Here is a 24,185-nt window from a genome sequence, read left to right as displayed (position 1 = left end):
ACATCTTCAAACGTATGGCAGTTGCTCTTCCTCCATATAGTCCACAAGAGAACAAAGGAGTTAGATTCTGACAGACAAAAGACTCTACCCAAAGGATTTTCATAAGTGAATATATTCACTTGCTAGTAGCTACATCTGTGTTTAAATCCCAAAAGAACTAGTCCAGCTATAATTGGGACTTCTCATAATCTCTTATCAACCCAAGATTTTACTTAGTAAACATTTGATGTGAGACTCAACACACGCCCATACAATACACTTAAACAATCCAATTCAATAAAATATGCTTAATTTGGGATATCACATAAAATGCCAATACGATATGAAAAATCTCTAATACCCTAACTCTATAAAATTTTCCTCTCAACCAACTTGTATCTTAACTTGATCATTGAAATACTTTCGGTCAACCCTAATGGTTGGTCTTCAGAGAAGTAAGTCTTTGTTGTACATTATTCTAGCGATTCTCAGCCCACAAGAAACCCGTCTTTAATTGGAACCTTTGTTGTGACTTCTATCACACATAATCCATCTCCCACAAGTATCTTATTCAACAATCTCCTTTTGTTGATGCCTACATGCCCAAATCCTCATCTATTCCACTTGCTTAAATCTTTCTTTAGGGCTTGTTTGGATACTCTACTCCCCCTCCCTCCCCTCAATTCAAACAAGCCATTAGTGCTTTAAGCTTCCTAGTTAATGCATAACTCAAGAGGGAAAGGTGTTGATGCTTGTTCCAAAATGCCAGATGGGCCTCCAACAAGTAATTTATAATCCCATGATGCTTAAGCTGCTTTTACAGACATTCCCAACTCAAACTCGACTCCAACATTTGTAATCCACTAGTTTTTTTTTTTTTTGTTTTGTTTTGTTTTGTTTTGGTAACCAATCTCCTGAGCCAGATGTTAATTGTTTGCCACCTAAATTATTTTCCATCATCGTAACAAAGATGATAGGGAAACAGAATGATGAACAATGATCTATGATTTATAGGAGCTGGCTGCTAAAATGCACAACAAAATTTTGTCTTGAAATTGTTTTGGAGTGCATCTTTGGTCTCCCATAAGAAGGTGCTGCAATTAGTAAGTAAAGGTCCCAAATGAAGGTTAGGAGAAGAATTCTTCATAAGTTGAATAACATACAGAGCATCCATTTCAAGTTTCAACAATTAAATGCAAAATTCCTAAATTAGAAGCAAGGTTAAAGCCCATCCCTCAAGGCCCAAAGTTCTGCTAGGCAACTGTTAGTGTCGCCCAACCCTCTAGCAAAACCCTTAACCCAATTTCCATCACTATTACTGATCAGAACTCCACTTCCTACCCTTCCTCCCAAGAGTCGACCCATCCGTGTTTAGAGTAAACCAACCCTCAGTTTTTTCCAGCAAACCTGTATCATAGTTTTCATTGGGTACGTTTGTTTTTCCAGCAAAGTTACCTACTTCGACAATGAGCCTTCTAGCCCAATTGCCTTATCATTTAAAATTTATGTTTTCATTGCACATAGGGCTACCTGCAACGTAAGAACAATAATCTTGACAACATAAATTGAGTTGAGTAATCACAAGGAAAGAATTTAAAAACAAAAAAGTATATGTATTTAAGTTTTATTACTTTCTACAAAGAAAATGTGTATACAAATATGTAAACTGAAAAGGAAAGTAAACAGAAAAATAGATATACAAAAAATGTAAACTATTTTAAAACTAGTCAGCTGCATGCAAAACCGCATACGAAGCCTCCTACTAATATTAAACGATGTATTATGAAAGTATCAATGAACAAATTGGACAGCCATACTCATGACAACACATTGAATGCTTGGGCGCCACGGGCAACCTTGATGAAGACATCCTCCAGTGTGGTGTCAGCTAGACCCCATGCAAAAACTGTGAACCTGCTTTTTGCATTCTCAACTGCTTGGAATACATCAGCAATTCTGACATCATGTTTAGGCAACTCAAACTTCTGGGTTCCAGATATGTGGTATATCTTGTTAGCATTTGGGGAGAGATGCCGCACCAAATTATCCACGTCTTGCTCATGATCCGAGGATGTTGTCATTGTAAACACATAAGATCCTCCATATCGAGCTTTAAGCTATCAGACACCATTGGAGTAGCAAATGTTACTGAAAAGTCATCTATATTTACATTTACTGGGAAAGTGGGGAGGTGTTAAGATGGTTTTCAATGTGGAACCTCCTATAGATCTAGAAGGGTTCAAATATGGTTTTCAAGGGGGGAGGTGTTACAGAACTAAGGTGGAGAATACTTGAAATCAAAACACTATACAAATAGATATAACATTAAAGTGGCATTACCTCTTTAGGATTCCCAATGCACTGCAAGCTGCCATCTACAAAAATTCCTAATCGGTCACACAAAACCTCTGCCTCTTCCATGGAATGTGCTGAAAATACAAAAACAAGAATTAAAAGTATATTAAAGAGGTTCAAGGTGCCATTGTGCTGTTATAGTGTTATCTAACAAGTGCAGAACTAAACCAGTGGGGTGGGACCATCTACAACCCGAAGGAAAAAGGACATTTTATCTATGACACTCATGTAGAGAGAGAGAGAGAGAGAGAGAGAGAGAGAGAGAGAGAGAGAGAGAGAGTACTGGTGAGAATGATTGCCCGGTTTTGTTTTGCACGCTTCACAACATTCCATAAGTTGCTTCTTGAAGCTGGATCTAAGCCAGTACTGGGCTCATCCATATAAACAACCTTGCAAAATTTCCAAGAATTAGATCTCAAGTAGAACGATGGGAGATTTTCATATCCACAAAATGTCTCATGTGGCAAAGTAGATTGAACAGAGATAAAACTTACTTTGGGATCACCAATCAATGAAATAGCAACACTAAGCCTCCTTTTCATCCCTCCGCTATATTTTCCAGCTTTTTTGTCACCAACTCCCCCGTTAAAAAGATTGACACTCTTGAGAGATTCTTCCACTGCCTGCAACAACAAAATATAAGTAGAAAACCGAAGTCAAGAGTCCTCCTGCAGAAAAGGGCCAGAAAACTAGAGGGTTTCTCATTCTAAAGTTTTACAACATCAAATTCTACTGGAGTGGAGCCAACAAGAGCAATACATATCTATAGTCAATAGGTTGAACTGCAATTTATAATGCTTTTACATTTCATTCACAAGCTTCAACATCCATGGACGGTGTTAATGAAAACATTCCAAATTACAACTTTTAAACTAGTTTAAGTGATAATAAATCAAAGATAATATTTATTTCTAGATTTTGGAAATTAAAAGACTACAAGGCCTTGCTAATTTTCTCCCACAAGTTTCAATTGCTCTCAAATGCTAATGAATCTTCAGGTGACAAAATCAAACCAAACATAAGATTGACTTACTTGTGTTAAGGCAGAACCTTTGAGGTTCTTAAGCCTACCATAAAACAGTAGGTGTTCCCTTCCCGTAAGAGTTTCCCAGAGCAGGCTAAAATTTTCATAGAAAAAAAAATATTAGAAATTTTTATATTTATATGAAAAAAGAGAGAGAGAGAGAGAAGAATTGCATTCTTGAAGGGGAGGAAACAAGCTTACTCATGTTGTGGGCATACACCCATACTGGTATATATTCCATCCATTTGAGTCCGTATGTTCATACCCTGGACATATGCTGTGCCAGAAGTTGGCTTCGTAAGACCAATCATCTGTTAATGGATACATGTAAACTCTTGAATAATGCTGAGAGAAGAAGAGAAAATGTGTTTCTAATATGGCAAGAAAATAGGCCAAAATGAGAAATATTAACCCGATTTAATATAACTTCGTAGTGAAGACCAGAAAGATGTTGCGTACAAGTAAAACATAAATCAAGGGCAACAAATTAAAGGTCACCACTCCTCTATTAACAGAAGCAACCAAAAAACCTCTAAGAATTACACATTTCATTAATTGGATGAAATATTCCCCATATTATTTCAGGGACCGATATGGAGCCTTGATGATCTCACTTATGAAAACACATGAAGAAGCTTTTTCAGTACTGTATACTTTGAAGAGCAAAGGAGAATTTTATACTAACCATACTAATAAAAGAAGTCTTGCCAGCACCATTGGGGCCAAGCATACCAAAGCACTCCCCTTCAGTCACGGCAAGGGATAAGCCTTTTACAGCAAATTTTGCAGGGTTCCCATCCCTTCCTGGATACACTTTTTTGAGGTTGTCAACGATGATGGCACTACTTGAGTTTGATTCGAGTAGCAACTGCTCGACCTTCTCCGTCTAGATGGAAAAAAATGCAAATCATTAATTTTGTGTAATTAAGCCCATCAAGTTGAATAACATAAAACCCATAACAAAATAGGAGACATAAGAGATGAGTACACCCCATAAAAATGAATTAATGTCACAAAAACGTCATGATTACATGCAAAAATATAATCCAACTCACAAGTCTCACTAATAAAGTTCCCATTCAATAAATGCCTAATATGGTAACCTTCCTTTCAATCACATTGATTCAATCAATAAAGTTTATAAAGAAAACTTGAAAGGTAAAATAAATTTCCACATAGGAAATCCTGGTATTACATTATGTATGACCCCTAGCTATGCACAAGACTAGCCAGCACTTCAGTCTACCCACTGGTGCTTCATAATCCCCATCAAATCTATATCAATAAATGAAGAGTAAGCATATAAATTAGAGAAAAAAAATCTACCTCTTGACTGACATCAGGTTTTTCCATCTGAACAAAAACTTTAGATCCCTGCCTCTGCAAACTAGGGTTTCGCAAAGATGGAGGCTTCTTTTGAAATTTTTGTAAGAAAAATAGAGGACTCTTTCCACTTCCTGATGACACAACTTGATCTATGTAATATGCAACAAAAATCACCACCAACCATTCAACAACCATGATGATCAACACCTCCTTCATCCCATTCACACTATTACTCAAATCTCCCCACCGCATCCCATGAGTCCCCAAAGAGTTTCCAGTGAAGGAAGCTTGTGAAAACTCATATAACCCACGATATAGAGAGAAGCCAGGATATAACTCCATCACAATGATCCATGCTCCTACAGCCAAAAAATAAGTTTCATAATGAGTAGACTAGATTGAAAAATAAATAGAGTAAAACAAGTGCATTCACAAGCTAACATCAAAGTATGACTTCTTAGGTACCAACAAGCTGAGAGAGAGATATATTATGACCAATTTTGGTACATGGCATACATAAAGGAACCTACTATCATTATATCAACTCCAATCAAACCAGAATTATAACTTGGGCGGATGATCATATCCTCTGCTCTTTTAGATAAATCTGAAAGATGGAATTTTACTGCTACAATAAATGTGACATAGCAAAAATATCTCAAATTAGCCCTGTCACCAAACCTTGATGTAGGAAAAAACCAAAACACATTTCAACGTGTACTGTAAATAAAATAATCCTAGTAATCAGCACTTAGGGTTGGCTGCAAGTTAGCACCAAATCCTGGGAAAATTCCAACTGAAATTTCATTAATCAAGCAAAACTTGTCTATATTGCAGTGCAATAGCCTGATTATATTGACTACCAGGACTAAACCATAATCCAAATTGGTTTGGGTAAATGCTGGCAAACTTGTAGCTCCATTTGGGCTGCTATGGCTAGAACAATTCTGATGGTTTCCGTCACTTATTGAATTACAAAAAATAACTTTGACTCTAGGAAATTAGATACAATACTAATAACCTAATTAACAACCTAAAATAAACTCCAATGGACCCATTAAAAAATGCAATTGACTTCTTAAATTAAATAAAATTGGCTTTGTGCTTCCCACATCAACCACACATGCCAAGCTTATCTCTATTTACTAGCACTTTTTTCTTTTTAGGTGTGGGGAAGGGGGTGTGAAGAAAAAATATAATCGAAGAAGAAGTGACAAGAACTATCATGTGCCAATAGAATATGTCAAACACGAAAGCTACCCAACCTTGCCCTCATCTTAGAGTGGCATAGGTTTGAACCACCCAAACCAACACTCCACCAGTTGTCATTTTAGTGTGAACTTTTTTGGGAACAATTAACATATAAATTTGTTGGGTTTCAAGTGAAAAGGTCTATGAAGAAGGAACCCATTCAAACAATGACAATAGCAAGCTTTTTCTGCATAGAATAAAGTTTAGCTTCATTGAAATGCCATCCAATTGAAACATAAGTTTCCATCCAAGCATAGTTCTTGTTGAAACTAATTAAACCAAGGGATATCTGCAATTCTCATAAACAACATGACAGATACTCTATTTCAAAGTTCTACCACTTACTTGGGAATGATGTATCTTGAACAAAGAATTGGAAAAGAAAGCCTCCTAAAAGCCCAGATCCAAAGACGAATATGTACCCAACAACTATAATCATAAATATTCAATCATTACGTGTGAGTTAGCTAATTGTTCCTTTAAAAAACTTCATCCAGTCTTAAAAAAAAAAATCAAAATGCTAACACTAAACCTGCAGAAGTCTTGACTTTTGAAAACATTGCAGCTGCAAGAAACGCCAGTGAAATTTGCAAGTTTACATAAATGAAATAAAATACAAATTGGATGCTGTAGTCATTCATTCTGAAGAAATTTAACCCTGCACCAAAGTAAACTTCATTAGAGATTTTGGACAAAGGTCAAAATACGATACAGACACACAGTTAACTGCAGTTTTAGATAGATTACCTATGAGTGAGCCAAATATCACAAAACATAGCATGTAGATCAAAGATATGGAAAGAAAATAAGCATAAGAAATCATCCAGTATGGTCCATCACCAAGCCCATGCATTTTCATCATTATTCTCAATCTCTGTTCTTTCTCATAAACCAGCGATGTTAAGATGACCTATATCAAAAAGCAGAGTGATTAGAAAACAGATATCTTGAAAGAATCAACAAAACTGTATAAAATTCATGTTATGCAACAATATGATATTAGATGTAATCGATGAACTTGGCTCTCAAAGAAATAATAATAACATTCTAACTAGTAACCATTTTAAAAAGGGCGTTCCATTATTGCAGCCATTACTCGCATATGATCCTAGCTTTACAAGGAAGTACAATAACTAGACATAGGTCTACAATACAAAAGAAGTTCATATAGAAGTCCAAATGCGAAATTAAAACATATTTTAGACATCAGATTTTACATGAATCTTGTGCTCCTGACAAACTAATGAATTGACTGAACTAGAGTCATGTCAATTGAAGATAGGAATGGAAGAGATCTCCCATTTGTACAGCATTTTCTTTATTGTCACACAATTTTTTTTTTTTTTTCCCTGCAAATAATGATAAACTTTTCTTTCATTTCACTTCTGCTAAGTTATTTAATGCTAAAAATAGTAAGGCATCTTTGTCCTGCTACACTAGAAAGTCCAGATCATGATCCAATACTCAACAAAAACAACATCATGGAATTATCCAAGATGTTTGCCTTGATGCAGTAGATAAAGTGGGTAGGTTCGCAATAGAAGGACTAGCCCTTTACTTGCAAAATATGGAAGCCACTCCAATCCACTAGCAAAAAGCACATTCTTATCTCTTAAAATTTCTTAAGGATTAAATCAGCTGATCAAAAGATACATAGCAATTCATGTATATTTACTCCATTAGCCAAAAAGATGAACAAATGTGTAATAAGTGCGATGATATTTTAAAATTTTGCAACAACACAAACCCTTAAATATTTATGAACTATTCAAACAAATCTCAAGACAAATGAAGAACAATTGAAATACTTACAGGGAACAGCTGTAGAATGACCCAGGTAAAGAAGAGTGTACCAAGAAGAGAGGACAGATCCAGCCTGAGTTTTGTTCCAGGTTTGGGCATTTCTTTTACAGACTCAAATAGTATATTTGTACCAGGTCCTCGCAAAAACTGAAGGTATGCATTGGAAGCCTGTGGTGGCAAAGCCAAGATTTTTGTGAGTGGGGCAATAAATAAATTTTCACAATTAATAAAAAGAATACAAGAGTAATAATAGTAGCATAATAACTGTTTGAATAACATTTTTGAAAGAATATAGATAGTACTCACTAATTGTCCTTATGAGTTTACTTGGAATACTAATGGAGTAATGTTCCAAAATGCATTTATTTTTGTAGGTGAATTTTTGCAAAGTTAATTCAAATCAATATGAAAGTTATGGTCTAATGCCTATTTTCATACAAGCAATCAATTTAATTATAACATTATCACAAAATGAATATTATAACAAATCAATTTCACTTTGTCATACCAAAAACAATAATGTTAATCTTTAAAAAGTTACGGAATGTAATTCCTGAATCATGAAACCACAGTTATCGCATAGAGAAACCAAGCAAGTGATTCCATTGAAGTACAAATCTTAGCCAAATGGACTAATCATATGGCTTGGTTAATTGAGAAAAAAAGTGAGAAGACTTTTAAATTTATAACAATAGGATATTTTATTTAAAGTAAATATGTATACACATCTTGACATGATACCTTATTTTAGTGGATGCAATTATATAAATACCCAAATGCTTTCTAAAATTTTGAGCAAACCTAAGTTATTAAGCAAGGGCAATTGCCCCCACTCAAATATTTGTGGCTTTACCCTTGTATGCCTGTAAATGTATGGGTTATAAATTTCAATGTTTATCATAGTCATTCAATACAAATTCATAGCAAGGTAATGCAGTTGAATCAAAAGGAAAAAAAAATTATTGGTAAATTACACACACACTGTGGGTCTTGAATCCACAACCTCAACCTCCATCCATCATTACAGACGAAGGAAATGACATTTGAGCTAGAAGCCTAGAACTCATTGGCACCATTGCAAGAAAGATAGATTCCCAGTATGAGATATTTTTAAATACACACTCCCCTAAGGGAGTTATCTCTAGCGAAAGTTAAGTACTTCTCCTCTTTTTATTTTATTTTTTTTAAGACAAGGTGACACATGTTCCATTATTTTATTTAAAAACTTGCAATCAATCAACTACTTTGTAGGCCATAATTGAACTTAAAAAAGAGCCCCATTCTTTGGCTTTTCAATGTTCCAACGTTTCTAATTGCTAAACAAAACCTACTTCCTTAAACTAATTGTTTTTCTCACAATAGCTAAGGGCAAGTTAAGCCTTTCCAACTCATTGCATATGAGAACCAATATGGCATGTCACTTAAAAAAGTCACCCAAGCTGAAAGTGCTTGACCTTGATGCATCAAAATATCTAATATCCCCTTGAATAAAAATCTAAATAAAATGGACAAAGAACACGTTAAGGTGTGTATTGGGAAGTGGAAAAACTACACCAAAGTGCTTGAAAGTCGCACCATAAACTTCTACATTTAAGGTAGGAGGCAGGGTTTCCCACTCAAGAATGGACTCCCACTAACTAACCAGTCAATATTTCTGAGATATTAAGTTATTTCAATATCCATAAAAATATATAAAGAAATAGTCATAGCATGAAGGAACATGAAAGCCAATGTTCCGTACTTGCAAAGAGTTCATTCTCCAACAAATATTCATACAATATACAAATGTACAACGTCACACAAAAAATTTAGTTAAGCCAAACATGTCAAAAACTAATATATAAATTATCTGCATGACACAGGAATAAACAAGTTAACAAGTTCTATGCATTTACCAGATTCACCGAGCGAGGAACCCGCACCAATGCAATAGGTGCTTGTCCTGAATCATTCTTATAGGTTGAATTGTACCATATACTCACATTGAAACTATTCTCATTCGAGTTTAAGAAATCATAAGCTGAAAAAAATAAGCCATAAGTATTATCCTCCACATGATACTATAACCACATCAAAAAATTAAGTCAAAGATTTTAAGTAGACCAACCTGCAGTTATTTCATTAATCTTCTCCTCTGAATTCCCTTTTCGGTAACCTTTATATAGCTCATCATTAACCACAGAAGAACTATTGCGCCACAAATGTAAACCTTGGACACAATTGACCTCTACATTCAAGGCAAAGAAAAAATAAGAATACAGCTTTTCTTAGATAAGAAAATCATCAAAAGCACCATAAAATAAAGGGAGATGCATCACTAGTACACAGGAAGTATATTTATATCAGAAGAATAAAATATTCCATGAAAACAATTTAAGGACTGAGAAGATTAATCAAGTTGACAACTTGGCACCAATGAGCTCTATCTCAACTGGCACCTCCTTCCCTTATAAGTTCTAGGTGGAGGGTGAAGTCATGAGTCTAAGACCCATTGGGTGTGTATGTAACTTCCCAATCAAAAATAAAATACTAATCAAGTTGACAATGTAATACTAACTACGCCACAGCTACTAAGGTGCATATGCAGTTCAGTCGACACTAAAAATCCTGACTGGGGATTTCTAACATTTATTTTTTTGATAAGTAATATAAGGGGATTTCTAACATATTAAGTAAAGCATTCCTGTGCATTAATAATGAATTCTAATTTGAGATCTTCCCGGAAGTATGTTGATCTTCAATAAGCTTTTCAAGCATCATACAGTACAATAATTAAAATAGCAAAGTTTGACCAAAGAAAAGTCCCAAATTGATTACACAATATGGACGTATGCCTCACTAGAGCCATACAGAGTACAATAATCAGCTATTAGTTGATCTGACCATCAACCAAATTTGCATTTGATTCTTTTAGTGCAAGTTTGAACTTGAAATGAATTGATTTTTTCACATGGGTTAAAGGTTACCCACAGTTGGCTTTATGAACCATGCTTTTTTCTGTTGTGGAATTTTAGGTGTGTAAGCCACTGGTAATACTTGAAGTGTTGTAGTCGGTACTTTCCTCGGATTGTATGTGGCACTCAAGTTCTTAATATGGGGTTTGTTAGTTTGTATATGGTCATTATAGGTGGTAGTACTTGTGATATATGTCTATCACTAGCAATTTAAGTACTCTGAATCCCTCAATTGGGAGTCCTGGTTTAGTTAGTAATGGAGATTATCTTTAACTCTATAATGTTGATTGTTATAAGATTGGGTTTGAGACCATTTTGGAGACCTGCTCATGTTCCTAAACGAAATATTTTGATTCCTTAATCCTTACTGGAGTTTGTATCTTTTTAAGGAAGAGCATGACAAACTACAATGATTTCCATGCATGCTTGTCTTAAAGATCTTGGGTGAAGAGTCTAAGTCAATGATACAAACCTATGGGTAGAATCCACCCTTGAAAACTGGTTTGCAAGGAAAGGGTGCTCACAGCTTATATATACACGGTTAAGCTTTCACTTATGACATGTGAGACAATAGGATTGTAACACACCTTTTGGTACGCTTCTATCTTGCACATGCAAGGACTAGTCTTGCTCAAGGTTCATGTGCAAGGCCTACATAGCTAAGTTGTCAATACTGTACCCAAGACCATTTTGGTTTGGCTAGGGATATGAAATATTTTGGTATCAATCAATTTTCTTTTTATAGGCAAAAATAAATTTATTGAAACAAAACTACTTCATGAAAATAGACACAAAATAGCCTAAAGAATTACAATTGAGAAAATATCTACAAATGAAAAGACTCTACGAAGGAATGAATGGAGTTGCTATTAGTGAGACCCGATACAAAAGACCATTCATAAAGAGAACTAATGTAGGATGCTTACTCCACATCTTCAAAAGTACGATAATTTCTCTCCCTCCATATAGCCCACATAAAAAATAGAGTAAGATTCTAGATATCTGAATTAGATCCCCTACTCCACCACCCATATAATAAATTAAGATCCTTCTCCAGTAAAACCCACTGAACCCCAAACATTCTTAATATCAAAGTCCACAACTCAAAGGCCACATTACAATGAATCAAAAGGCAGTCTCCAGTAATACCCCAATCAATACCAATGAACTATATATATTCATTAAATTAATTAGAACCAGTCAAGGCCCATATAATTTGTTATGAGTCTTTAAAATTGTGAATCTATGTCCAACCAATATGTCAACCCCTAGCCCAACATACTAGTCCCATAAGATTTTAATAGATGATATACCTGTCAATTGACTACAGGGAAAAAAAAAACTTTAAAAAGGAATAAATGGGGGGACTTGGCCACATGGTGGATAAGCAACCAAGAGAAAATAAATGAGTTTATGTTGGAGGAGTGGGGAATAATGGAGAAACCAAGAAGAAGAAGAGGTGGTGGGAGACATCGGCAACACGGGGGAGGGGCTATGGGTGACCAGTGACGTGGAAGAAGAAGTAGGCAACACCAGCAAGCTCAATCATCTTGTATAGGACAGTTTCAATTTACCAGCCAAAATGGCTGATATATCCCAATATAGTCTGGTATTGAACGGAATTTGGAGTAGTATGTTTCATAGGGGGATTTTATACCAGTTTACTGACTGGTACATTAAATACCAGTCGTACCAGCCGGTAAAATATGTTATTGACAACATTGCTGCTAGTAGTGTTGAATGTGAGCTTGATAACAGCTGGCCCATGTCTTTTCAAGCTACATTTTCTTGAATCACCAATGGTAGCACCAAATTTGGATGAAGAAAACAAGGCCACCTCAAATACAAAACAAAATGTGTATATGGCTTGTTCCATCCCATTCCAATAGTAATCAGCAGGTTAAGAGATAAATCTCTCAGAGAACATTTAAAAAGTAATATTCAGTTTAAAAAATGTATATAGTTATAGGGAACATCATAATAATGATTTTAATAGAATTTTTTCAGTATGCTTAGTACCTCTTCTTTCAAGAGTGATGAAATAAAATGGTTAATGAGGGTAGCTCCCTTCTATTGTTTTTCACATTATATTTGCTATACTATAGTGCAATCAACTTGTGTGTAGTCATCTATCATCATCACATATTGCTCTCTTTCTTGTAAATAACAAAAAAAAATGCATGATAAATATACTTTGCTAACTAGTATAAACTAGAGATATAGAACTTGTGCACAAACACGCACACAAAAGTAGGCACACTTTTTCCTTAAAAATAAAAAGTAGGTACACTCCCTTGTTTTTAAGTTGTGTTCATGTGCTATATGCTCAAGAATTCAATGTCTGCATAACTAACAAATCAGATTTTTATACCAGTTTTCAGGCAATAAAGAATGTGAACTTTATTTTAGTAGAGAGAATTATTTATTAAGAAATAATAAATGTAAGGAATGTATACCTCCCAGCACTGGAACGGAGTTAACCAGAAAGGAAACAGAAATTGTAGAGTTTGACGAGCACTGACTACGCACATTGAGGATGGGATCACCCGAAAAGAAAGCAGAATCAAGAAAATTGCTTGTTTGAGTATATGTATCCGAGCCCTGAAACAAGTTGAAAAGTCATATAAAGAAAAGTAGGCAACATAATAGTACTAGATGACAAAATTACTTATAATTAAGTAAAAGTGAATACTTGATATAAAATGAGTCAGGGAAAGCAAAGAAACTAAGAACAGCTTACATCAACATTAATAGCTAAACTTTCAGCTGCATTGGATGCATTCCAGTTCAAAGAACTCGGGATCATACTTCCAGCCAAAACTAGGAAACAAGAAAATTATGTTTAATACAGATAAAAGATTGATCATCCTGTTAAATGAAATATCAAAATCAAAGCATTAACGCAGAGAGAGAGAGAGAGATACTTTGTCCAAGAGACTGGTTATTCCCAGTGAAAAGGAAAGTTGCAGGACAGGATCCTGAACTCCTGCAAGATTCATCTGGCAAGTCTGTGAATGGAACAAAATCAGTTCTCACTGCACGATATTCTGGAGATGGTATTTGTAACAGAGGAGGAAATCCTGGGGGGTTAGGAATTGGGCAAGTTGCTGCTTGATCTATATCTGAGTATTCTAACCCACAAACTTTGTTACATTGTCCATCCCCTGCTGTATCAATACATTGACAGCCACAATTATTTGAAGGCTTATCCAACTGTTGATTGATTAATGCTTGAAGGAGAACAAGCAACAAGCAGAGGAAAAAGGGGAAAGAGATGAGCCGAATATTCTCCTTTATATTTCGTTTCTGTGAAAAGAAAAAATCAAAATAATAACTTCATTAGATATATTCACAGTGTAACATTTTCTAAACTCACAAAGTCTCAGAGTAGGTTCAGAAGATGAATCTATTTATTCCGAATCCCACAAAGAAGCACACAGACATATCGACAGTGTATATGTTGTTGCTTTCCAATAACAAATATATTTAAATAAATTAGACAAACCAAACCCCATAACTTAGAACCCAGTAATCAAAAAATTCCACTAATAATAATGAGCAATTATATTGATCTGAAAAAAAATAAAAAATAACATATTTCCTTTAAATACACAATTCAATTAAGTCTACCATTTCTCAACCTGCTCAATTGTTGAACTAATAACTCTTTTAGTAAAGAGAAACCAAAATAAGTAACAAAGACAATCAAAATTCAAAATTCAAAAAAAAGTATATTAAAGAAACTGACAAGAAAAACAATCTATATCAAAAAGCTACCGATTTTAATCCATTTGAGAGACAATCAACTAAAATTAGAGAAAACCCACAATCCAAAATAACCAAAAGATAATTAAGAACAACACAAGGCAAATAATCACCACCCAGAATTCTCATTCATCTTTCATTTCTTTCCAAATTCTTATTCACACAGAGACACACAAACAGAGAGAGAAACCTGGTATGTGAGGTTTTTTCTGAGGAGAGCGTTGGCCTGAGTCCAAAAGCTGGAAGAACCAGCTGATGGGTCCGCCATTAACGAGCCAAAAGAAAATTTGACCGTTAAAACTTCTCCGGCGTGTAACGGAATTTCAAAATCCCCGCCAAGAAAAGCTCTTTTTTGATTATTTATTTATAAATTTCAAATCTTTTCGAGCTCTCTCTTTGCTTTGCTTTGCCAACGAAATTGAAATTTTGGGCTTTTCACAGAATTGTGATTTCCCAAAGCTACAAATAAACAATCTCGATCGGTATTTATATACATACATATTCCTTTCGTAGCTCTGAGATTCAGACGCTACTACTATTTTTTTTTGTACTTAAAATGACTATGTTGTCCCTGTCCTTTGTTGTATTTTCGGAAATAGTGGAGTTTGGTATAAATTCCTCTACCGAAACTGCCCTTAATTAAATGACTCTTTTGCCCCTGCACACGGTTTTGACTTTTCGAGGATTTTTATTATTATTATTATTATTATTATTATTATTATTATTTATTATAAATTTATAATAATATTGACAAGGAAATTGCTAAGAAGCGTGGGAAAGTATTTAAAAATATTACAGAGTATTGTCTTTTTGTTTTTTGTTCACATGCTGGTGTTTTCTGAACCAGAGTAGTAGTAGAACCTTCCAAACTTTATTAGTTCCTCATTATGTATCATAAAAAAAAATAAAAAAATTGAAGAAAATTAAAATAATGTCTTTCTTCAAGTGGTTTTTGATTTTACTCTTTGGTTATTCAATACGATTATATTTTAAATTCATTACATATTCATATTTTTTTTCTTGTTAAACAATAATAAATTTTATTAGTTGTACTAATGAGAATGAACAACTAGTTTCATATGGTAATATAATTATATTTATAGATAACATTTTAAGTTAAAACAACATTTTACCCTTTCAAAATTGTTTAAAACTTTAAATGTTTAGATAGAGAGAATTAAACCTTATGTAACTTAAAGCAATATTACATCTCTAATAACGTTTTATACCATTTAATTTTCACATTTTTATCACGTTTTTACTATTTATGATTGATTTCATCTATCAACAAATTGCTAAAGAAACCATTTTATATAATATTTACTTGGTTTATAAATTATTGAGAAAATGACACGTTATTTGAAGGGAAAAAATTATGTATAGTTATATAATTTCATTTTATGTATAAAAGATCTTTAAAAGATAATAATGTGTGTGTATATATATTTTGCTTACATTACATACTTATTAATTTATAAGTCAAGTGAATTCTAATGTTAATATTCCTAAAGCTATTAACGAAAGTAGTTCAATTAAAACAATCCTAAATCACATGATTTTGATTAAACAATAGTAAAACAAATAGCGTGTGATTATGATGTAGGGAATGCATGTAGACTCAACTGTTTTGGGTTTGTTTAGTAATGAGAGTTGCTTAGAACATTTGGTAGCCAGTAGGTGGTTAGGCACCTCTACAAGAACACTAAATTCCAAAGAAAAGCACACAAAGGCTTAAAATCACTAATTTCCATAAATTAGTTACAAAATGAGAGTACAAGAGCACTTATACAATTTGTTCTACAACTAACAACCATTAGTATCTAACAAGACTAACTCATTAACAAGACTAACTAATTCAGATAAAAATGACTGCGTATAAGCTAATTGGCTCAAGGCTCTTGTCTGGACACAAAGATAGTTGTAATTAACTGTTCTCAATAGCTAAGGCTGTTAGTTAGAACTCAAACAAAGGCATCTTAAAACAATTTAGAAGATGCTCCTTCATCAAATTAGAAAATAGTTAAAGTTGGAGGGATTAGTACATTTTAATTTTTGTATATTATAAAAATTAGGATACTATCTCTATCTCACTTTTAAACATTATTTCACTAAATCCAAAATAAAAAATAAAAAAGAGTCTAATTGCACGTACAAAGTGCATGTGATGAGGTGAGATATTTTCTTATAAACCATGGTTCGATGGAAAAAATTTCAAGTCAACACAAGTTCTCTTAGAAGATGAATCATGGGCAGAAGATTAATCTTGTGGTACATGTGATTTCCTTGTCAAAAACTTATCAATAGTATTAGCAAGGGAATAAATGATAAACTACAAGTTCATTGGACATATTATTTCTTAATATAATGAAAATATTAATTATTGTTACTAAAATTAAATCTTGAAAGTTTTTTTTTAAAAAAATATTATATCTTGAAAATCATTTATTATCTCTTACTAGAGTAAAGTTATTATTTATTGTTACTAAGGTTAATTACTTTTATTAAGTGAACTTTAATTATTATTTCTTAGATTAGTTTAATTTATTATTTATTAGGTTTTTTTTTTTTTTTTACTCATTTCAATTCTTTTATCTAACAATTCAACTCAACTTTGACAACTTATTGGTTTTTGTAATTCATTAAGAAGATTTTGTGTGTGTGTGTGTGTGTGTGTGTGTCTTTTGTATTACTCTCATAAGAATTCACCACAACAATACAATTATTATTACTATAATTGTTTTCACTATCCAATATCCCACGCCCCACTTCCACCATCTTAAATTTAATTGCATCTTAGTGTTTACACTTTACTTCCCGCTTAATTATTATGGGGACGCAGGCCCAAATATATATTGAGCCTTGGGCCTTATCCAAGGAGACACAGTGGTCCGAGAATAAATCAACAGTGAGGAAGGAGTAAGACTTTGAACTTTACGAGCAAACTATGACTGTAAAGGCTGGGAGAGGTAGGCCGAGAAGGAATATCTCCTCAGCTAAATGAAGAAGGGGTCAGAAGGTGAGTTCTATTATCTAAAGTAACATTTCAGAAAGTTCTGTTGATAGGGATATCCACTGTGAATGTACAGGACAAAATGGGAGCTGAGAAATATCTAAAAAAAAAACTGCTACCACCGCATTGAATGTTCTGTAACTAACTCTTTGGCCGCATTAATGTGAAGAAGACTCCTGAACAGTGCCGCCTTGGTCGCCCCAACTCATAGAGGGCCTGTGAGGATGTCCGATGGGACAAGCACTCAAGCAGTGGCTTGAACGAATGACAAGTGGAGGGTCAAGATCATTCAAAGAGAGATATATAATGTAAGAGACTGCTGATGAAATAAGGATCGAGAAATTATGAGAAAAATACTATAACAATCAAGAATTGAACATGTAATCAAACTTGAGAGAAATATATAAAAACTAATCTCCTCGAACTATGCTGAAGACGATTTTATTGAGAATAAACCAATTTATCTTCATTTTCTTGTCATCTGAATCCACTTTGCTTGTTGTCTAATTCATTAAATTCCAGTTTTTTAACCCACTCTCTACAAATTCATTTTATTGGACTTTTTGAGTCTGAGTTCATTTATCCTTTGTATCAGGGATCCAAATTGTGTCCTTACAATTATCTTTTTCTAACATTTAAGATCAACAAATTACTAGCTTTTGTTATTGGGTTTGCTATTTTATTTTATTTTTTTCAAATTTTAGATCAAATTGGTTTTTTGTTGAATATTTTTTCTTTTCATTTAAAAAGGTCAAGATAAAGGTTGGTGTTAAATTATTTTGTTGTTGGGCTTTTTTTAGGTGTTCAAATTTTTATTTTAAAATGGTCAAAACAAAAAATTTTAATACTACTATCTATATGTATATGTATATATATATATATATATATTTTTTTTTTTTTCCAAGTCGGGGTTCATTTGAATTTTGAACCCTATAACTTTAATGTTGCCTAACTTTTCCTCTATAAAACGATAAACAGTCAAATATACCCTAAGGTTCTTTCCCTTCCTTTTCTTTTATTTTTTAAAATAATTGAAATTTCCCCTAAGAAAGGTTCAAAATAACTTGGCGTGGTCTACCAAATTGCTGATAGAAATCTATACATGTGGATGTGGACAACAAGCATCTCAGATGATCTAGTAGATAATCCCATAATATAATATAATTATCATCTAGTAGATAATCCCATAAAATAATAATAGCACATGGTTTCTTCATAATGAATTAAGCAAATTGACCTAGCATTTAAAAAATAATAATGCATCAGTTGCAGGCTTGCACAGTTTCACTAGAATATAAATCAGTGGCCCCTAATTACATATAAAACATAAGAAAGAGTTTGAAGACCAAGTGTACTTGTTAAATAAATCCAGGAGTAAGAAAATCAAAGATCATATCTCACACCCAAATAAAGACAATGACATGGTACTTCTTTGTAGCCTTGAAAGTTGAAATGGCTTGATAAAATTAAAAAAATAATTAAATAATTAAAACAATTTGACCGCTTGCGGTTACAAGAGCATACTGTGAGAGCCTGAAAGTTATAGCAGATTATTAAATCAGAACTTTCAAATACTTGAGCTACAAGAAATTCTTCCATGGTTTGAAAGTGATACCTTTGGATGCAATATCGTAGGTTGACCCACACCACCATAGAGTTAAAACCGCCATTTTAGTATTAACACGTCAAAAACCTTGAAGCGACCTTGTTACTTCCAGTTTTGTTGATGGAACTATCTAACAGAATGTTTATAATAATTGAAAACAAAAACAATATACACAAAGATACAAGAAACACTTGAAAAGAAACAAATAATAGGAGTCATTTCAAAGCATTGAATTTTTTTTTAAATTATTAATAATAATAGCAAATCATGATTAACCAAATTTCGACCAAATGCTGGTCAAGTTTCTTAAATCCTAAGGCACTAAGTACATACAATGAGAATATTAAATAAAAGTGTCTATGAGTGCAACCTCAGCTTCTACTAAAGCATCTGAAATGGTCAATGATCATCTCAGGATTTTTTTTTTTACCTAATAATTTCTAGTATTAAAGATGACCTAAGAAATCAGTCATTCACATCTCTTCAATGCTAGTGTAACTGACTCATTGCTTGTTTATGAAGCATACTACGATGTCATGAAATAATACAATGGATTGACAAATCATATATTTTCACATCCAATGTCATGCTGTATAACATGTGATGGTTCAAGTGGGAATGGATCAAGTTTGTTGCTACATTAAATAAACATTTTCCAAATAAACTTGAAGCAGTAAAATAATCTTAGAGCTAACAATCAGGGACAGCTCAATTTTGAATGTGAAGTAACTGAGTTCTAGGAAATAATTTTGTACTGCTATATCAGTTCTGCAGTTGGCATTTGAGGGAAACATTGTCATAACCTGGATTATTTGGATTGGACTAGATAGTGCAAGTGTGCTGAGTTCCACATTGGGTGTTTATTAGGTTGACGAGTTATATAAACAAACACAACGAGCCCTAATTGCAACCTGACCAAGGATTTGATGAGAGTGTGTTATGTAAGCATGTAGATACCACTTTTTTTGGGTCGTGACACAGAGACAAAAAAATAATATTAATAATTGCCCCATAGATCATGGATTAAGCCATCTGCCTTGGCTTGCATTTTAGATTTCTTACAAACCATCTAATCTGAAGCCACCATGCCAATTAGCCAAAATCTAGGAAATGCAATTCTGCTTGTTTTCATAAGCTTATTTCCAAAATTTGATTGGATAGTATACATAAAAACATGCCTTGCTAGACCAGTAACCTGAAAATCCTTTCTATTCAATGCATTATCTACCATTTAAAACAAGATACAAAATGAGTAAGAAAACAGTTTACCTTGAAAACTCTTCCCAGGTATCTTTTCTTTTGGTTGGACAACAAGCAAGAGAGCAGGATTTCCAAGTCCAAGCTGAGACTAAAGTTAAACTTTCTGTGGTACAACCTCCACCATACTTTTCCAGTTGCAGTAGTGGGCAATTACTGGTTTCTACTATGAGCACCATGAAAATTCCAATGCAGATTCAAAATTATAACCAGCCCAAGTCAACTGCATTGCCAACCCATCAACAATGCGATAAACATCATTAGATCCAGGGTGGGATGTGTCACCAACTAAAAACTTATGCACTTTATTATCCATTTCTATCCAACTATATGCAGAGGTTTTCTGCACTCTGTTAGTTTTCATCAAATTTCGCACTGTCAAGGATTCTTCCCATCTGCCAGCACTTGCATATATATTAGAAAGAAGGATATAGTTCCCAGAATTCTCAGGCTCAAGTTCTAGTAATTTCTTGACGGAGAACTCAGCAAGTTCTAGATTTGAATGGATTCTAGAAGCACTCAATAAGGTGCCCCATATCACAACATTGGGCTCCACTTCCATTCTACATATGAACTCATGGGCATCTTTCAATTTCCCAGATCTACAAAATAGGTCAACAACACAAGCATAATGTTCTATAGTTGGAGTAATCTCATGATCCGATTTCATGCTTCTGAAAATCCTAAGCCCCAATTCAAGAAGGCCTGCATGGGTGCAAGCTGTTAATATCCCCACAAATGTTATATCATTTGGTTTCACTCTAATTACTTTCATTTTCTCAAAAAGATTAATTGCTTCCTTTGCAAAACCATTAGCTGCTAGACCTACAATCATTGAGTTCCAACTAACAACATCTTTCTGAGGCATATGATTGAAAATTTGACGAGCTTTACTAATATTTCCACACTTGGAGTACATATCCAATAGTGCAGAGGCCACATAAACATTAAAGACAAAGCCTTGACTCTCTACATAGTTGCCAATGCGCTCACCAGCTTCCAATGAGCCCAGTTGAGAGCATGCAGATAGAACACTAACAAGTGCAACATCATTAGGCTTAATCTGTTTGCTTTTCATGCTTTCAAAGAGTTCTAAGGCCTCACTAGGTCTCCCATTTTGGGCATAACCAGCAATCATGGCACTCCAAGCAACAACATCTCTTCTGTCCATGCATTCAAACTCCTGACGTGCATCATCAACAGCCCCACATTTCACATACATTTCCAACAATGCAGTAGAAACTATCATATTTATATGTAAATTGTTCTCATCAATAAACTTCTTAACTCTCAACCCCATTTCCAAATCCCTAAGCTTGGCACATATAGAGAGTACAATGGCTACACTAATTTCGTTAGGGCGAAACCTCTCAACCTGCATCCTCTCAAACATCCTCAAACCCTCACGATAATGCCCATTGTTTGCATAGCAAGAAATCATAGAATTCCATGAAACAACAGTTCTCTCAGTCATCTCATCAAATAGCTGCTGCGCTGCCACAACATCACCGGACTTGGAATACCCTGAAATCAAACAATTATAGCAGATCGGATCCTTCACGAAAATCTCATCAAAAACTTTCTTTGTGGAATCTATATCGCCAATTTTGGCATAAAAATCCATCAAAGGAGTCTGAACAAAAACATCTGAGCTGAACCCGTATTTTACAACTAACGAATGAATCTCATTGGCTAATTCACCAGCCAATAAAGAAGTGCAGGACTTCATAACAGGCGGAATTGTGGAACATACCACCCGGGTACCACTATCATGCATCAAAACAAACGCATCTAAAGCCTCTTTGTACAGAGAAAGCTTAGAATACGTAGAAATGAGGGAATTATAAAGGATTTTACTTGGCTGAGGAATTCTATCAAACACTTGGCGAGCATATACAATAATAGATAAACGAAGAAGCCCCTGCACAAAAAATGGAGTAAGAGCAGGATAATTTATTACGATGAGGCCGTGAATTTGCTTGAATTGTTTAATGTGCAGAGACGAGTGAAGTACATTAAACAAATAGCGTTCCATTTATGTTGGAATGAATGGTTATAGCTGATGCGACTCTTCATGTAATCGACTAGCAAAGTGTAGCATTTATCTATACCATAGAAGAGCGAAGTGGGTTTGGCATAGATCACATAATAATCACATATGGCTCTTCTGGGTCTGGGCTATTACAGAGGCTAGGCTACTAGCCGTTGAGACCTGAGAGAGAGAGAGAGGTAAAAAGGCGGCGGGAATTTCAAATCAAACACTTATTACAAAATTGTGAAACAATCGTGTAGGAAAGCGGTGCTTGAGGCAATAGAAGCCGACTTTACCCAAACGTAATTAACTTTTCTTTTTTTGCTGTTAATAAACTTAAAAGGTAAAAACTTAAAAAAATTATTTTATTAAATTCAAATATATGGTTGTATTAATTAATTAAGCACAAACAATATATATTTTTCAAAGACCATTAAACTCAATGCAATTTTTATGTTTGAATTTAATTAAAAGCCTAATGCATTGTACTTAATGAATTATACTTAAATTTTTCTGGTTTGTAAATATAAAATTTGCATAATTATGTCGTGAGTCACACGAGGTGCAATGACACATGAAAATAATATTGCATAATTTGTGAAAACATTAAGTCTAGGAAAATAATGCTAGTCGTAACTTTTTTTTTACCGTAATTGTGAAATTAATGATAGACTCATTTAAATATGACGTTATTTCAATCATAACTTACCAATTTAACAAGTTGTGAAAAAGTTATATTTTTGTAGCATTACCTCAATAACATTTCCCTTACGCTAGCCCAAATAACAAATCTTGCTTGGACTTTGCATTGCTCTATGACAATTATGTTTTACTTGAGGTATTGAGCTCCTAACCTCAATAAAATGGACATGACTTGTGTCCAATGCATTAGTGTATATAAATACATTAGGATATAAACACATATCCAAAGTTAGATACGTGTCCTCATCTTAAGGTGTCTAGTGCATTGATACACTGGACACAATCCCAACTCCAAAAAATAACTATTGTAACAATTATATCAAACCATTGATGTAACAATCTAACAAATGAATATCATGTGAGATTTTGGTGGAACCAACTCTAGTAAAGGTGTATAAATTTGGATCACTTAACATTCACTCACCAACAACAATACTATGGATAGAACCATTCTTACATTCAATTTAATAGATTGCTAACTTATGCGCTAACGAGTGATTGACAAAAAATAGCGAGTCGCACAAGTTAGTAGTAGAGGCATGTTTGGTACACTGTAATAATTATTATATGGGAATAAAAATAAGTATTATAAGGAATACTTTTTTTTTTTTTTTAGAGAGATAATTACAACATGCTAACCCTACAACTTGAACCCTTTTCCCCCTAGACCCCCAAGCACTTTGTGCATGAGGAGGTGCCAATTCAGCTACAAGGCATTTAGCCAAAGAATACATTAAGTTGGAATGTAATAAGTATTATTATTCATTAGTTTGGTGACTATTTAAGAATAGAATCTTGAATATGCAACTACAATTTAGTAGAGTATAAAAAGAAGGTATAATTAAATCATTTTTAAATCAAATTTCTTAAAATACACTTATTTTAGGGTGTTCAAAATAGAGCTAATAATTAACAAGGAAAATTAATTTTCTTTCCTTTTGAAGATGTGGCAACTAATGGCTTTTTAGGAAATTTTTTTAAAAAATTATTACTGAAGAAATAGATATTCAGTACTTTTAATAAGAAATAATTATTTCTCATTTTGAAGAATAGCTATTCATAAGGAATAACTATTCATTGTAATAAAAATATAACCAAACAACTGAATAGTTATGTCATAG

The 24,185-nt window shown here is 33.7% G+C and overlaps 2 protein-coding genes across 4 annotated transcripts; both read right to left on the bottom strand.

Annotated features, from left to right (window-relative positions):
- Window positions 1-1,571: 1,571 nt before the first annotated feature.
- Window positions 1,572-14,901, bottom strand: LOC115963977 (ABC transporter A family member 7-like). Its single transcript, XM_031083250.1, has 18 exons — window positions 14,648-14,901; window positions 13,617-13,998; window positions 13,433-13,512; window positions 13,149-13,293; window positions 9,846-9,965; window positions 9,634-9,758; window positions 7,748-7,906; window positions 6,683-6,845; window positions 6,468-6,593; window positions 6,281-6,364; window positions 4,685-5,043; window positions 4,044-4,244; window positions 3,560-3,669; window positions 3,368-3,452; window positions 2,829-2,957; window positions 2,618-2,723; window positions 2,320-2,408; window positions 1,572-2,096 (listed from the first exon to the last, which is right to left on the bottom strand). The coding sequence occupies exons 1-18, from the start codon at window positions 14,723-14,725 to the stop codon at window positions 1,797-1,799; spliced, it is 2,841 nt and encodes a 946-aa protein (XP_030939110.1). The 5' UTR covers window positions 14,726-14,901; the 3' UTR covers window positions 1,572-1,796.
- A 4,072-nt stretch (window positions 14,902-18,973) lies between these two features.
- Window positions 18,974-22,602, bottom strand: LOC115963248 (pentatricopeptide repeat-containing protein At1g08070, chloroplastic-like). Of its 3 annotated transcripts, none has more exons than XM_031082191.1 (2): window positions 20,343-22,602; window positions 18,974-19,203 (listed from the first exon to the last, which is right to left on the bottom strand). In XM_031082191.1, exon 1 carries the CDS (start codon window positions 22,363-22,365, stop codon window positions 20,497-20,499), a length of 1,869 nt encoding a protein of 622 aa, XP_030938051.1. In that variant the 5' UTR covers window positions 22,366-22,602; the 3' UTR covers window positions 18,974-19,203; window positions 20,343-20,496. The 3 variants fall into 3 exon arrangements, with proteins under 3 accessions (XP_030938051.1, XP_030938049.1, XP_030938050.1); XM_031082189.1 differs by having other exon boundaries at window positions 18,974-19,199; XM_031082190.1 differs by lacking the exon at window positions 18,974-19,203 and adding an exon at window positions 19,611-19,984.
- Window positions 22,603-24,185: the final 1,583 nt, after the last annotated feature.

This window comes from Quercus lobata, chromosome 10 (assembly GCF_001633185.2).
Source record: "Quercus lobata isolate SW786 chromosome 10, ValleyOak3.0 Primary Assembly, whole genome shotgun sequence".
Taxonomy (NCBI): Eukaryota; Viridiplantae; Streptophyta; class Magnoliopsida; order Fagales; family Fagaceae; genus Quercus; species Quercus lobata.
This window is presented reverse-complemented; position numbering and strand designations above follow the sequence as displayed.

Excerpts from the sequence above, each read along its gene's own strand:
- LOC115963977 (XM_031083250.1), bottom strand. The coding sequence starts at position 14,725 with ATGGCGGACCCATCAGCTGGTTCTTCCAGCTTTTGGACTCAGGCCAAC. Across the intron at positions 6,365-6,467 it reads AAAAGTCAAGACTTCTGCAG|TTGTTGGGTACATATTCGTC; the intron begins GTTTAGTGTTAG and ends TTATGATTATAG. Across the intron at positions 4,245-4,684 it reads AACCTGATGTCAGTCAAGAG|ACGGAGAAGGTCGAGCAGTT; the intron begins GTAGATTTTTTT and ends TTTTCCATCTAG.
- LOC115963248 (XM_031082191.1), bottom strand. The coding sequence starts at position 22,365 with ATGGAACGCTATTTGTTTAATGTACTTCACTCGTCTCTGCACATTAAA.